The sequence below is a fragment of the Bactrocera neohumeralis genome, chromosome 5, assembly GCF_024586455.1.
Source record: "Bactrocera neohumeralis isolate Rockhampton chromosome 5, APGP_CSIRO_Bneo_wtdbg2-racon-allhic-juicebox.fasta_v2, whole genome shotgun sequence".
NCBI classification, from domain to species: domain Eukaryota; kingdom Metazoa; phylum Arthropoda; class Insecta; order Diptera; family Tephritidae; genus Bactrocera; species Bactrocera neohumeralis.
The window spans coordinates 59,587,411-59,600,708 of record NC_065922.1 but is presented as its reverse complement, the minus strand read 5'-3'; the positions used below and the strand labels follow the sequence as shown (position 1 = coordinate 59,600,708).

The 13,298-nt window shown below is 37.4% G+C and overlaps 1 protein-coding gene, 1 long non-coding RNA gene and 1 pseudogene across 2 annotated transcripts; 2 read left to right on the top strand and 1 right to left on the bottom strand.

The window, feature by feature from the left end:
* Nucleotides 1–4,080: 4,080 nt before the first annotated feature.
* LOC126760832 (small nucleolar RNA U3) lies at nucleotides 4,081–4,283 on the bottom strand (annotated as a pseudogene).
* Nucleotides 4,284–5,627: 1,344 nt separating this feature from the next.
* Nucleotides 5,628–6,469, top strand: LOC126760188 (uncharacterized). Its single transcript, XM_050475655.1, has 3 exons — nucleotides 5,628–5,712; nucleotides 5,771–5,948; nucleotides 6,009–6,469. The coding sequence occupies exons 1-3, from the start codon at nucleotides 5,692–5,694 to the stop codon at nucleotides 6,380–6,382; spliced, it is 573 nt and encodes a 190-aa protein (XP_050331612.1). The 5' UTR covers nucleotides 5,628–5,691; the 3' UTR covers nucleotides 6,383–6,469.
* A 1,446-nt stretch (nucleotides 6,470–7,915) lies between these two features.
* Nucleotides 7,916–8,344, top strand: LOC126760206 (uncharacterized). Its single transcript, XR_007667165.1, has 2 exons — nucleotides 7,916–8,147; nucleotides 8,204–8,344. It is a non-coding gene; the product is annotated as an uncharacterized LOC126760206 (long non-coding RNA).
* Nucleotides 8,345–13,298: the final 4,954 nt, after the last annotated feature.

Below are 13,298 nucleotides of genomic sequence, written 5' to 3'. Positions count from 1 at the left end.
TATGGTTATCTGTGGTACTAGATTCCAGCACAAGAAGATACATCAAGCTACCTGGCAGTCTCCGGATCGAAAAACTACCAACCAGATCGATCATGTTGTGATAGATGGAAGACACGTCTCCAGTGTTTTAGATGTGCGTGCGCTCCGAGGTCCTAACATCGACTCGGATCACTATCTTGTTGCAGCCAAGATACGCACCCGCCTCTGTGCAGCAAAAAACGCACGTCAACAAACACAAGGAAGGTTCGACGTCGAGAAGCTGCAATCACAACAGACAGCCGAACGATTTTCTACTCGGCTTGCACTCCTGCTCTCTGAGAGCACTCGTCAACAACTCGGTATAAGGGAACTGTGGGACGGCATTTCAAATTCCTTACGCACAGCTGCAACCGAAACCATTGGTTTTCGGAAAGAGCAAAAGAACAGCTGGTACGACGAGGAGTGCCGTGTCGCAGCGGAGAGAAAATAGGCTGCCTACCTCGCAACGTTACGATCGACCACTACACGTGCGGGATGGGATAGATACCGAGAGTTGAAGAGGGAAGCGAGACGCATTTGCAGACAGAAGAAGAAAGAGGCCGAAATGCGTGAGTACGAAGAGCTCGATAAGCTGGCCGACAGGGGTAATGCTCGAAAATTCTACGAAAAAATGCGGCGGTTTACAGAAGGTTTCAAGACCGGAGCATACTCTTGTAGAACCCCCAAAGGTGATCTAGTCACTGATGCCCAGAGCATACTTAAATTATGGAGGGAACACTTCTCCAGCCTGCTGAATGGCAGTGAACGCACAACACCAGGAGAAGAAGAACCCGATTCCCCAATCGATGACGATGGAGCAGACGTTCCATTACCCGACCATGAAGAAGTTCGAATAGCAATTGCCCGCCTCAAAAACAACAAAGCGGCAGGGGCCGACGGACTACCGGCCGAGCTATTCAAACACGGCGGCGAAGAACTAATAGGGTGCATGCATCAGCTTCTTTGTAAAATATGGTCGGACGAAAGCATGCCCAACGATTGGAATTTAAGTGTGCTATGCCCAATCCATAAAAAAGGAGACCCCACAATCTGCGCCAACTACCGTGGGATTAGCCTCCTGAACATCGCATATAAGGTTCTATCGAGCGTATTGTGTGAAAGATTAAAGCCCACCGTCAACAAACTGATTGGACCTTATCAGTGTGGCTTCAGACCTGGAAAATCAACAACCGACCAGATATTCACCATGCGCCAAATCTTGGAAAAGACCCGTGAAAGGATAATCGACACACACCACCTCTTTGTCGATTTCAAAGCTGCTTTCGACAGCACGAAAAGGAGCTGCCTTTATGCCGCGATGTCTGAATTTGGTATCCCCGCAAAACTAATACGGCTGTGTAAGTTGACGCTGAGCAACACGAAAAGCTCCGTCAGGATCGGGAAGGACCTCTCCGAGCCGTTCGATACCAAACGAGGTTTCAGACAAGGCGACTCCCTATCGTGTGACTTCTTCAACCTGCTTCTGGAGAAAATAGTTCGAGCTGCAGAACTAAACAGAGAAGGTACCATCTTCTATAAGAGTGTACAGCTGCTGGCGTATGCCGACGATATTGATATCATCGGCCTCAACACCCGCGCCGTTAGTTCTGCTTTCTCCAGGCTGGACAAGGAAGCACAGAAAATGGGTCTGGCAGTGAACGAGGGCAAAACGAAATATCTCCTGTCATCAAACAAACAGTCGTCGCACTCGCGACTTGGCTCTCACGTCACTGTTGACAGTCATAACTTTGAAGTTGTAGATAATTTCGTCTACTTAGGAACCAGTATTAACACCACGAACAATGTCAGCCTGGAAATCCAACGCAGGATTGCTCTTGCCAACAGGTGCTACTTCGGACTGAGTAGGCAATTGAAAAGTAAAGTCCTCTCTCGACGAACAAAAACTAAACTCTATAAGTCCCTCATAATTCCCGTCCTGCTATATGGTGCAGAGGCTTGGGCGATGACAGCAACCGATGAGTCGACGTTACGAGTTTTCGAGAGAAAAATTCTGCGAAAGATTTATGGTCCTTTGCGCATTGGCCACGGCGAATATCGCATTCGATGGAACGATGAGCTGTACGAGATATACGACGACATTGACATAGTTCAGCGAATTAAAAGACAGCGGCTACGCTGGCTAGGTCATGTTGTCCGGATGGATGAAAACACTCCAGCTCTGAAAGTATTCGACGCAGTACCCGCCGGGGAAGCAGAGGAAGAGGAAGACCTCCACTCCGTTGGAAGGACCAAGTGGAGAAGGACTTGGCTTCGCTTGGAATATCCAATTGGCGCCACGTAGCGAAAAGAAGAAACGACTGGCGCGCTGTTGTTAACTCGGCTATAATTGCGTAAGCGGTGTCTACGCCAATTAAGAAGAAGATTCTTTTGTTTACAAGTTATTTGTAATATTTTTACATAATTTTTAAAAATTTACCAATTTATTTATTTCCTTGCTGTATTTGTGGAGCTTATTTAAATTTGTTTTTTCGTGAATACATATCGTTATTTGTTGTAAAACTTTACCTAGTTCTTCAGAAAATAACATCATCCGCAAAAATGTTAAAATTTAATATTTATTTTATTTAATTTTTTAGAGAGGTATTTGAACTTCAATGAAAATAGGTACATCGACACATCTCGGTTGCCATGTTGAATATACTGAATAGATATTAAACAATTGTCGTTTTTTAAGGTTCGTATCCAGCTCTCTAGTAATTGCTCAAGAAAAAAAAAGGTGCGTGGAGTCCCTACGCGCGGATGAAGTTATACTTCTTAGTGATATTCCAATAAATGCATATCATTTTGTATGAAAGAAAACTAGAAAAGAAAAAAACTATAAAAGAAAAAGTCGTGAATTTTACTTATATTAATTAAATTGAAAGTACCGAGAAATGCGAAACGAAATTTCAATAAATTTAAATAAATTTAAGTAAATTTACATGTATTTTCATTTATATTTAATTGTCAATAAATATTTTAAAAATTATTTGCCCTAGTTGTCCATTTTATTTTCTCACACATTTCAGCCGATTTTTGTATAGAAATTTGACCGACGTAGAAGCAAAATGCGAAACAATCACACATATGTACATATATTATGTCGTTTGCACATTTGTCTGTATGTTTGCGAAAGCAAATGTTCTACAAAAGCATATTTCTATACTTAAACAAAATTATTGGAATCATCGTATGTTTCTTAAATGCATAACCAAACCATTCTTAAGTCAGCGCAACCTAAGTGTCAATGGTGGTGTTGGTGGTAAGCGCTTGGAAAGTCAAGATGCTACCACAGGTTCGAATTTCGACAGAATAAATTTTTAATTCTTTGCTTTTAACATCGTATACTATACAAATAAATATTTTTCTTACTAATAGAAATTAAATTTATCACAGCAATATTATGTATATGTATATTATGTATATTGCTGTGATAAATTTAATTTCTATTAGTAAGAAAAATATTTATTTGTATAGTATACGATGTTAAAAGGCATACATCTTCTATCCTATCTTGTGTATCTGCACATGCTCATATGAGTGTATGTATACGCATGTGCGCGTTCAGAAATTGAAATCATATTTTCATCACTTATCAATAAACTTATACGCAAATTCCACAAGCGATTTCGTTTCATTCATAAAAACAGAGGCCGTAACATCTCCCCGAGCATGCCTTTGCCAACAAGTCGTCTTTTCGCGACGATGGCAAAAGCCAAACATCATAAAATGCACAACTTTCTGGTGCTTCTCGCAAAAATCTGCGTCGATATGTATTCACGATCATACGTATACATACATACATATTTACGCATGTTTGTAGGCGAAGCTGCTACAGCGGCAAGGGGGGACAATCGGCGGCCATTACTTTGCTTATGCCATAGAAACTCTATTGCTGCGAATATGGAAATGACAACGAAATAATGCAAATATGCATATTTCTAAATGTCATTCATTTCTTTGAAGAAATGAAAGGAATGAATGATCTTGAGAAGTATAGTCTTAACTTTTCAACGGCCAACGCAGAGCATTTCAACCAAAAGGAATTTATTCATTAAAATCACCACTCAGAAGTCGTTTTATCCGTTGTAAGCGAACGATTTTCGAAGAAACATCATTTCTAATATGCCACAAGACAAAATTAGAACTGAACTTCTTAAACTTCACGCTGTCAGATAAAACGATATACTTCGTCATTGCGGGTCGATTTCCAAAAAATGTAAATGAAGACTAACTACAGAAATGATCCTGCAAAGTATAGCCTTAATTTTTCAACGGCCAACGCAGAGTATTTCAACCAAAATATACGCAAAATAGTTGAGAATTCGCAGAAATGAAAGACAAACGAAAGAAAAATAAGCATAACTTCAATAATGCACAAGCATACAAACATACATATGCGCAGCATCAGCAAGGAAAGAGGTAACAATCGGCGATCCATTGTATATTTCTTTCATGCGTAACCAAACCATAATTAGGACAACGCAATACAAGTGTCAATGGTGGTGTTGGTGGTAAGCGCTTGAAAAGTTACGACGTGCACGTAGGTTCGAATCCCAACAGAATTTATTTTTAATTGAATATGTCACCAACCAAAAATTGAAACATTGTTGTACAAAAACAACAACAGCATAAGCATGGCAACATTGTGTTGTTGGTAGAAAAGCCGAGCTGTGCCGAAAGAAACGAACAAACGTTCGCCGATTGTCACCGCTTCGCTTAGATTCATATTGAGCAAGGTTGCGCAACCTGAATCTATCGCAACCTTTTCCGATTTCGTATAAGAAGTATAGCTTCAAAAATACATTATTTCTTCAAGTAGTTTTGATAGCTGCTTACGCATTGTGAATGATCGACATTAGAAGAGCAAGAGAGAATAAATAAAGAAAATAAACTTTGTGTGTAATATGTATGTATGCATTTGCGTAATAACATAAATATTTTCATTGCGTTTTAAGGAATGCTGTTGATGATTGGTAACATTTCAAAAGTAACTACACTTCATAATAGTGGTTTTAACTAATTTGGGATGAATTTAGCGATTACTTTGAATTTCCTTCAAGAAACAATTGTTGATTTCATGTTTCTTCGCAAAACCAGGTTTGCCATATTCGCATTTTATTAAAAAAGTGTATTAAAAATTAGTACTAGATTTCTTTAGAGCTGCATACTACCACAAGTAAATTTATCGCAGCAAAGTTTCTTGATCGTTTCTTAAGCGTTTTTTTATATGAAGTTTTTACATTTCTTGAGAGCTGGATACTAAGCTTTAATATTAGGGGTATTCTCTTGCTCATGCAAAACCCTTCCACGGTGCACGAATTGCAGTTATTTCCTCTTGGTGCAGCGGCACAACAACAAACACACGCAGAAAATAATTTGCAATGGCTGTGAAATATGTCAGACCAAAACCCATGTTTATTTGCGTGCAATGTCACGCAAAAATATAATTGCAACCCTGTTTTAGCTGTCATTTTACATAAATACATATTACGTCGTTAAATTGTTGAGGAAGGTAAGTTTTAAATAGATTTTATAATTTTTATTTAAATTATAAAGAATTTTTACAATTTTCCATAAGAATGAAAACCGAAGTTGCGCCCGGAAAAGGCAGCAGCCAAACAAGAAGTGGAAGGAGGTGGTGCACCTCACCACTCTATTATAGAGTTTTTAATGGAAGAGGCGGAATTTGAGGTAAGTTTATACGTTTTTTTTTTAATTTTTGATTTAATTCGGTTTTCTCTTATTTCAGGCTCCAACTGCGCAATTGTTTCATAAACGATTTTTACAAAAATCGCAGTTGGATGTCCCATGGGATCTGGTGCGGTGGAAGGTCCGATATTTGAAGGCGCAGTACCGTAAAGCCAATGACTGGCTCACGTCAACTTGTGCAGGACTACAAGATGAAGCTGACGGCAGAAATATCGAAGGTTACTATTATACAGATATTTTAAATTTATTCTAAATGAAACATTTCTTACTAATTTCAGCAAAAATTGCTAAAATGTGTCCATATTACGACCAGCTGAGGAAAATATTTGGAAAGCGGTTGGCGGCCATGCAACCGTTACCGGTTGAAGGTAACCTTCCTTCGCCTCAGTTATGCCCAGTTAGTCCTGCACCAGAATTCGAAGTAGAATTCTTGGAAGAAGAATGTGTACCTGCTACGCCATCAAATGCCGCACTTCAATCGCACCAATCTCCACACCGGTATCAACATACCAACGGTCAATTCGGCCTCCGAAATCATCCGTTAGAAAATTGGCGGCTATCCAAACAGAAAAAATTGCTATGGAAGCGAAGAAGCTGGAGTTTAATAAATATAAATTCCAGGAGGAAAAGAAAATTCAAGAAAGAAAGTTAGATATTGAGTCAAAAAAATTAGACATAGAGTTGAAAAAAATTTACATGATGAAAAATGCAAGATGTTAGAATTAGAAATGAAAGAAAGAGTGGCTATGTACGAAATTGAAAAAAAAAATATGAAAATAAAAACAATTAAATATAGTAAATTACATTTGTATTTATTTATGATTATTTATGGCAGTTAGATTATTTCTTTAGGTTTCGTAAGTATGAACTTATATAAATAGTTATATCAAAAATAGATTTGGTATACCTAATACCACTATGTATAACATACATATATTACTAATTAACGTTTTATTGATCACCAAACATTATTGTATTCAAAGATTTGCGCTTGGCTTCTGCCTCAGTTATTCGCCGGCCTTTTTCATGTGAAGGAAATTCATCTGATTCTTCGTCGCTATCGACAACTATATTGTCTACGTATTCAATATCGTTAGAAGTAGCTTGGAAGATGTTATGCAATATACAGCAAACAATAAACCAGTTGGAACATAGAATATGACTTTTTTTTGTCCTGAATACGTATTCTTAATTCTTTGAGGCTGCCAAAGCGTTCTTTTAGAATCCCAAAGCAATGTTCAATCCTTACGCCGTATCTGCTATGACACAAATTGAAAGCTTTACGCTTTGAATAATCCATTTGTAGTGAATTTGATCGAAATGGCGCGATAAGAGTGGTGGGCAATGAATAAGCAGAATCTCCTGCTAGCCATCGAGAAGAAGAAAAAAGTGAGCCTTCCTGAGTGGAGAGAGCACTAGTACGAAACATGCGAGCATCGTGTATACTGCCACAACCCGCTACTACAAGCCGAATCCTTTTTGAAAAATAAGCCGAATGGTTAACAACTGGTGCTTCTGCAAGTTTCAATTCGGTACCATCAATATACCGTATGCAATGCGGTAGCTTATTGTATGTTGTTTTAACGATATCTTGTCTTTCATTCGTATCAGGCCAAGTGATATATCCAGATTTTACCTCCAGAATAGACGAAAATACTCTCTTTGTAATCTTGTAAAGCATTTCACCATCTCCTACACCAAACAGTGTAGCTACTTTCCGAATCGCCGCACTTTCACCCGATGAACCCAAACGATATAAGGTTATAGCTAACTGTAGTTCTACTGAAGATTGCCTAATGGATTGAACGTTGTTAAACTGTGCACTGTCTTTAATCAATGACAATAGCAACGTAAATTGATCTCTTGAGACTCGGAGCATTTGTTGGTAACGTCTTTCGTCTAAATCAGTGTTTCCCCAAAATGGGCGATTACGCCCCCTTGTGGGCGCTGCAGGTGTCAAGGGGGGTGGTAAGAGACCCAGAAAGAAAATGGGGGCGTTGTGTAGAGGCCTGGGGGGTTATTTGTAATTTTATTTAGCTAGGAGGCCTCTTAGACAACGACTACATGAGCTCTCGACTCTCAACAACAACTTATGAACATCAACTAATATGAATTAAAAGATTGCTCAAGTGGTGAACACATAGAGCGCGACAGACTGCAAACTACATGAGCCTTATCACACGAAGCAACTTTTGTTGCGGCAACTCTTGGTTTATAGGCGAGGGGGCGACGAGGAGAGGGGAATTGCGCCGAGTTTCCAGTGTTCAGCAACTCGCTTTGTGTTCTTATTCGTAGCAGTTCGCTGCGACGTTTTTCGGCATTCGTGTTCTTTCTTTCGTAGTACATAGTTGCATTTGCGTATATTTTTTTGAAATTAATATTTTGAATATATTTAAAAAATTTAATTTCATCTTTTGGTAAGTAATTTGCAAATATGTATACAAATATACATAATATAATATAAATATTTTAGAAAATGGAGTATGACGAAAAAATCGAATTAATTAAAGATATTGTGAAATGTATGGAGGAAGCCATACAAATTGATTCAGACGATAGTAAAAAGGGTGATATATCTTTGTTTTAATAAATAAAATGTATTTCTTAATTGACAGAGCTGATTAATATATGTGATAGAGTGGCCCAAATACCTATAAGGAAAAAGAAACGACAATGGGTTAAAGTAAAGAGTAGACAATGGGTTAAAGTAAAGTGAAAGAGAATGAGAAAAAAACTCCAGCAGAGTTGCGCAACACAAGTTGCTCGTGTGAAGGTAATGGGCGACAGCAAAAGAGAATCGCCCGAGAATTAGCAACTAAAGTTGCTTCATGTAATCGCAAACCATCTGTCAAATATTAAAATACACACGTTCTTATGGGCAGTGTTATTTTGACAGCTGCACGACTACACGACTGCAGGCCGACAGTTGTCGTTCTCGCTAACTTTAATATCCTCCTATTTTTGCCAACGACAGTAGGGCGACAGTAAAGTTGACAGTAGGATGGAAGATAGAAAGAGGAGGTAGAGTGGTGATGCCACTAATATGTAAAATGTAAAATTATTCACAGCTCTAACAAACTTGACGTTATTTTACAAATAAAAGCATAAAATAGCTATATTATAGCTTTATTATATCATTTGTAGTAACAATTGATAATTTAAAGCAAAAATATTTACCTATTTACTTATATTTTGCATAAAAAATTTCATTTTGAACAAAATATTAAAATTTCATTGAAGTGAAAGGAATTAGTATGGCCACAACGAAATTGTGTACATACAAAATGGACAACTGCGTTTTTTTGTGCACATGCCGGTCATTGTGTTGTTGTTGCTTCTCAAAATGTACATGTAGTAAGATGAACAACGACGTTTTCAGTTCACTGTCGTGCTGCTGCAGTCTGTCGCGCTCTATGTGTTCACCTCTTCAAACTCGGTTCTATATTTCTCTCCGCGTAGTTCATATATCTGTCCTATTTTATTGAATATAGAAAAAATGAAAATCATGTCAATCGGTCGCTCCGTTTCATAACGGGGCATCTCGACAGGATAGAATTTATAGAATACAACTGTCAAACGTATTGCTATTGCCATTGCCAAATCTGTATGTGGGCATTTGCTATCATAATATTATCTTTTGCGCAAAGGTGTAGGGCAGAGATCTGCTTGCTGTGGCCGTAATTATTGTACACTTAGTCAATACTTCTTGCTTCTGCGACTGAACACTGTATTGACTGCTACGTGTGATGCTAAAGAGAAAGAAGTGGATGAAAGAACACCAGCGCAAAGCGAAGAGTGCGCATAACATATTGACTTCGGGCATGACACTTTATTTGACTACCAACAACATGCTTTTGGCGCTAACAGAGGAACGCAATTGAACTTCGGCAATAAGCTAAACGCAGTGTCTTATGTCTTCGGCAACAAGTCAAACAAAGTGTCTGCTTGTTTCGTGCGTAACACTTGAAACACTTCTTTGCCGAAGTCAATATGTATATGCGAGCTTAAATTGATCGTCACATGCGGTAGTGGTGTGCGCTTGCACTGCATGCTTTGCGCTGGCGTTCAGTCATCCACTTCTTTTAATGTAAGTAGGCTTAAAGTCAGAGAAACAGCAGCGCATGCCGATCTCTGGTGTAGGGTAGCTGATGTAGCGTGGGGTGAGTAGCTGGCACAATTCCGATTTCTTTGGCGCCGCGATTTGAAGATACCGTTGGAAAGAGGAAGTCCTCCTGATTAAAAGATATGTAGGGTTATAGGTACCGCAAACGCTTAGTTTACGAGATATTCGGCCTTAAAGCTCAAAAATTCGCAAAATTCGAACATTTCAAGAAGCTATTTCACCACGTTAAACCCACTTTATTCACATTTTTCTCTTCAAATTAATTAAATTATACTATATAATCTTTTAAATAAATCCACATTTTACACTTTTAGCAGGTTTTTATTTAAAAAATCTTTTTTTTTTAATTACATTTTACACTCGTTTGAACCTCATTTGTTTACCAAAAATTACGAAGAAATGGAGCGCTGCCATGTGATGACAGGGCAATTCGCTGAAATTCCTCTTTTTCTATATGGATATTTTCTTTTTTAAATTTATTAGGCAAATAAGTAATATTATATAATAATGTTACGTAATAAAGTGTAAGGTTACAGTACAGTACGAAAACTCAAATTTTGTTTCAATATGAGTGCATGATAACAGTAAAATATAACCACTTTATATCCAAAACTCATATTTTAAATATAATAATATGTACTTATATCGTCACCTAAAATACAAACCAATGTATCGTAAAAAATATATTGAAATCGCTGACAGAAACAATAATCAAAATTTATCAATTTTATAACGGAAACTTAAATTTTGTTTGAATATGAGTGCATAATAACCAAAGAATATAACCACTTTCACCACTTTATAACAAAAAGTCAATATATATTTTTATTTTTAACGCAGAAAGGAGTACTACGCGAAAGTACTTCAGTCACCCCGGGTATTCGCTTGGCCAGAGTTATTTTTTTAGAGAGCGGCCGAAGGCCGCCAACGCAGAAAGGAGTGCTACGCGATAGTACTTCAGTAACCCCGGGTATTCGCTCGGCCAGGGCTATTTTTTTAGAGCGCGGCCGAAGGCCGCCAACGCAGAAAGGGGTACTTCGCGAAAGTACTTCAGTCACATAAATTACGTATTACACATATACCTATGTAGAAAGTATTTTTTTATAGTTAATAAAGAAAAAAGAATCGCGATAAAACAAACAAAGAAAAATTGTTAAAAATCCTACATATTTACTGTTTAAGATGTGGCAAGGCTCGTTTTCCTCATAATTGTAAACAATCTAACCTTTTCAACGATGAGTGTGCTAAGTGATTTTTAAATTAATAAATTTAGGTAAAATATAACAAAATAAAAGTGAAATGTAAGCCTATTTCAAAGATTAGAGTGTGTATTTAAATATACGAAGTAAAAAATGTGAAAAAATTTTGTGAAACATAAGGAAATAACATGTTTTTTAGTGCAAATTTTTGAACTTTTAATCGTGAATATTTTAAAAAATATTAGTAATTTTTACATTATTTTTGGATATTCCTCGTCTGAAGAAGCTCCCCTATCCGTACATACCCCATTTATACGGAAATTCGGTTTTTTTACCCCTCCGCCAAAGTAATCGGAATCGTGCCAGGTAACTGATGTAGCGCACGTTTTGAGCTTTTGAACTCCTTAAATCTTTTTTGTGGAAAATAAAAAAAGGATATTTATCCTTTCTTACAAATGTATTTCTGGGAAAATAAGATAATAAGAATTCATATATTTGGACTACTATATAATAATTGTGCTTAAGCATTCCTATATAAACAATTTAATATTTATTTTATATTCATTTGTGGTTTTGTGCGCAATAGATGAGCATTACTTACGCCTCCTTTACACTACTCGCGAAGTTAAACGTATTTCTCAAAGCAAAACAATGTCGGAAGTAATAAAGAAGAGACGGCAATACTGTGCGGAATACATTAAATTCGGATTCATTGAAAATCCCACAAACCCATCCTCGCCTTTGCGTCTTCTATGTCTAAAAACATTTTCGAATGAAGCAATGCAGCCTTCAAGACTGCAAGTTCATTTGAATAAAATGCATTCAGATAAGAGAGACAAGAATGTAGCATATTTTCAAGACCTAGAGAAGAAGCATAATACTCAGCCAAGTGTAGCAAAACTATTTTCGGCGGCTGCTAAGCAAGATGACGACGGACTTCGAGCTTCGTACAATAACTCTTTGTTAATTGCTCAAAAAGGCAAACCACATAACATCGGAGAATAGTTAATATTGCCAGCAATAAATGAAGTAATAACTACCGTGCTTCATAAATCGGCCGCAGATATAATTCGAAAAATTCCTTTGAATAATAATTCTGTGCAAAGATGAATTGATGAAATGGCTGAAAACATTGAAGAATCATTGTGCGATCACCTGAGGTCAAGTCAATTTTCAATTCAGCTGGATGAGTCCACTTTACCAACTAATGAAGCATTGTTGTTGTCTTACGTGAATTTTATTAAAGATGAGAAAATATGTGAAGAACTATTATTTGCTAGAAATTTAGAGACCGATACAAAAGGCGAAACCATATTCAATATATTGGAAAAGTTTTGCGATGAGAAAGAAATTCCTTTGAAAAATATTATTTCTGTTGCTACGGATGGCGCTCCGCTATGACAGGGTGCCATAAAGGTTTCATAGCGTACTTAAAAAATAAAATTCCAGATGTCCTTGGTGTACATTGCGTTATTCATAGACAACATTTAATTGCTAGAAACTTAAGTGAAAAACTATTCCAATCACTGCAATATGTCATCAAAGCAGTCAATAAAATCCGCAACAGCTCTTTGAATGATAGATTATTTCATCAGCTTTGTGTTACTAATGACGAGGATTTCAATCGTTTGTTGTTTCATACTGAAGTTCGTTGGCTATCAAGAGGTAATTGTCTGGCTCGATTCTACAACCTGTTTGACTCTGTTATAGAGTTCTTGGAAACTAAAGATACAGAATTTCAAGACAAGCTCATAACATGAATGATATATGTACATAGCTTACATGACAGACCTGTATAAATTGTTCAACGACATGAATCTCCAACTGCAAGGCGATAAACTAAATTTAATTAAACCAAAAAACGTCGTTGCTGCTTTCGCAGCCAAACTGCTTCTACACAAAAAGAATCTGGGCAGACGTGAGTTTCACAGTTTTCCGAATTTATCAGTATCATGCAGTAACGACGAATTGTTTGCCTACTGCCAACATTTGGAAAACCTCCGCATTGACTTCACCGAACGATACCAGGACATTTTGAACTTGGAAATACCAGACTGGGTGTTGGATCCGTTTTTAAATGTCAACACAGCAATGTCACCTCAGCTGGAAGAAGAACTTATAGAATTGACAACAAACGGGGAAATAAAAATCAAGTTCAAAAATGGTTACCAAGAATTTTGGCTACAAAAACCGATCTCGCAATTGTGCCCTGGATTGTGGTCAATCGTTCAACGATTCTTGATAGC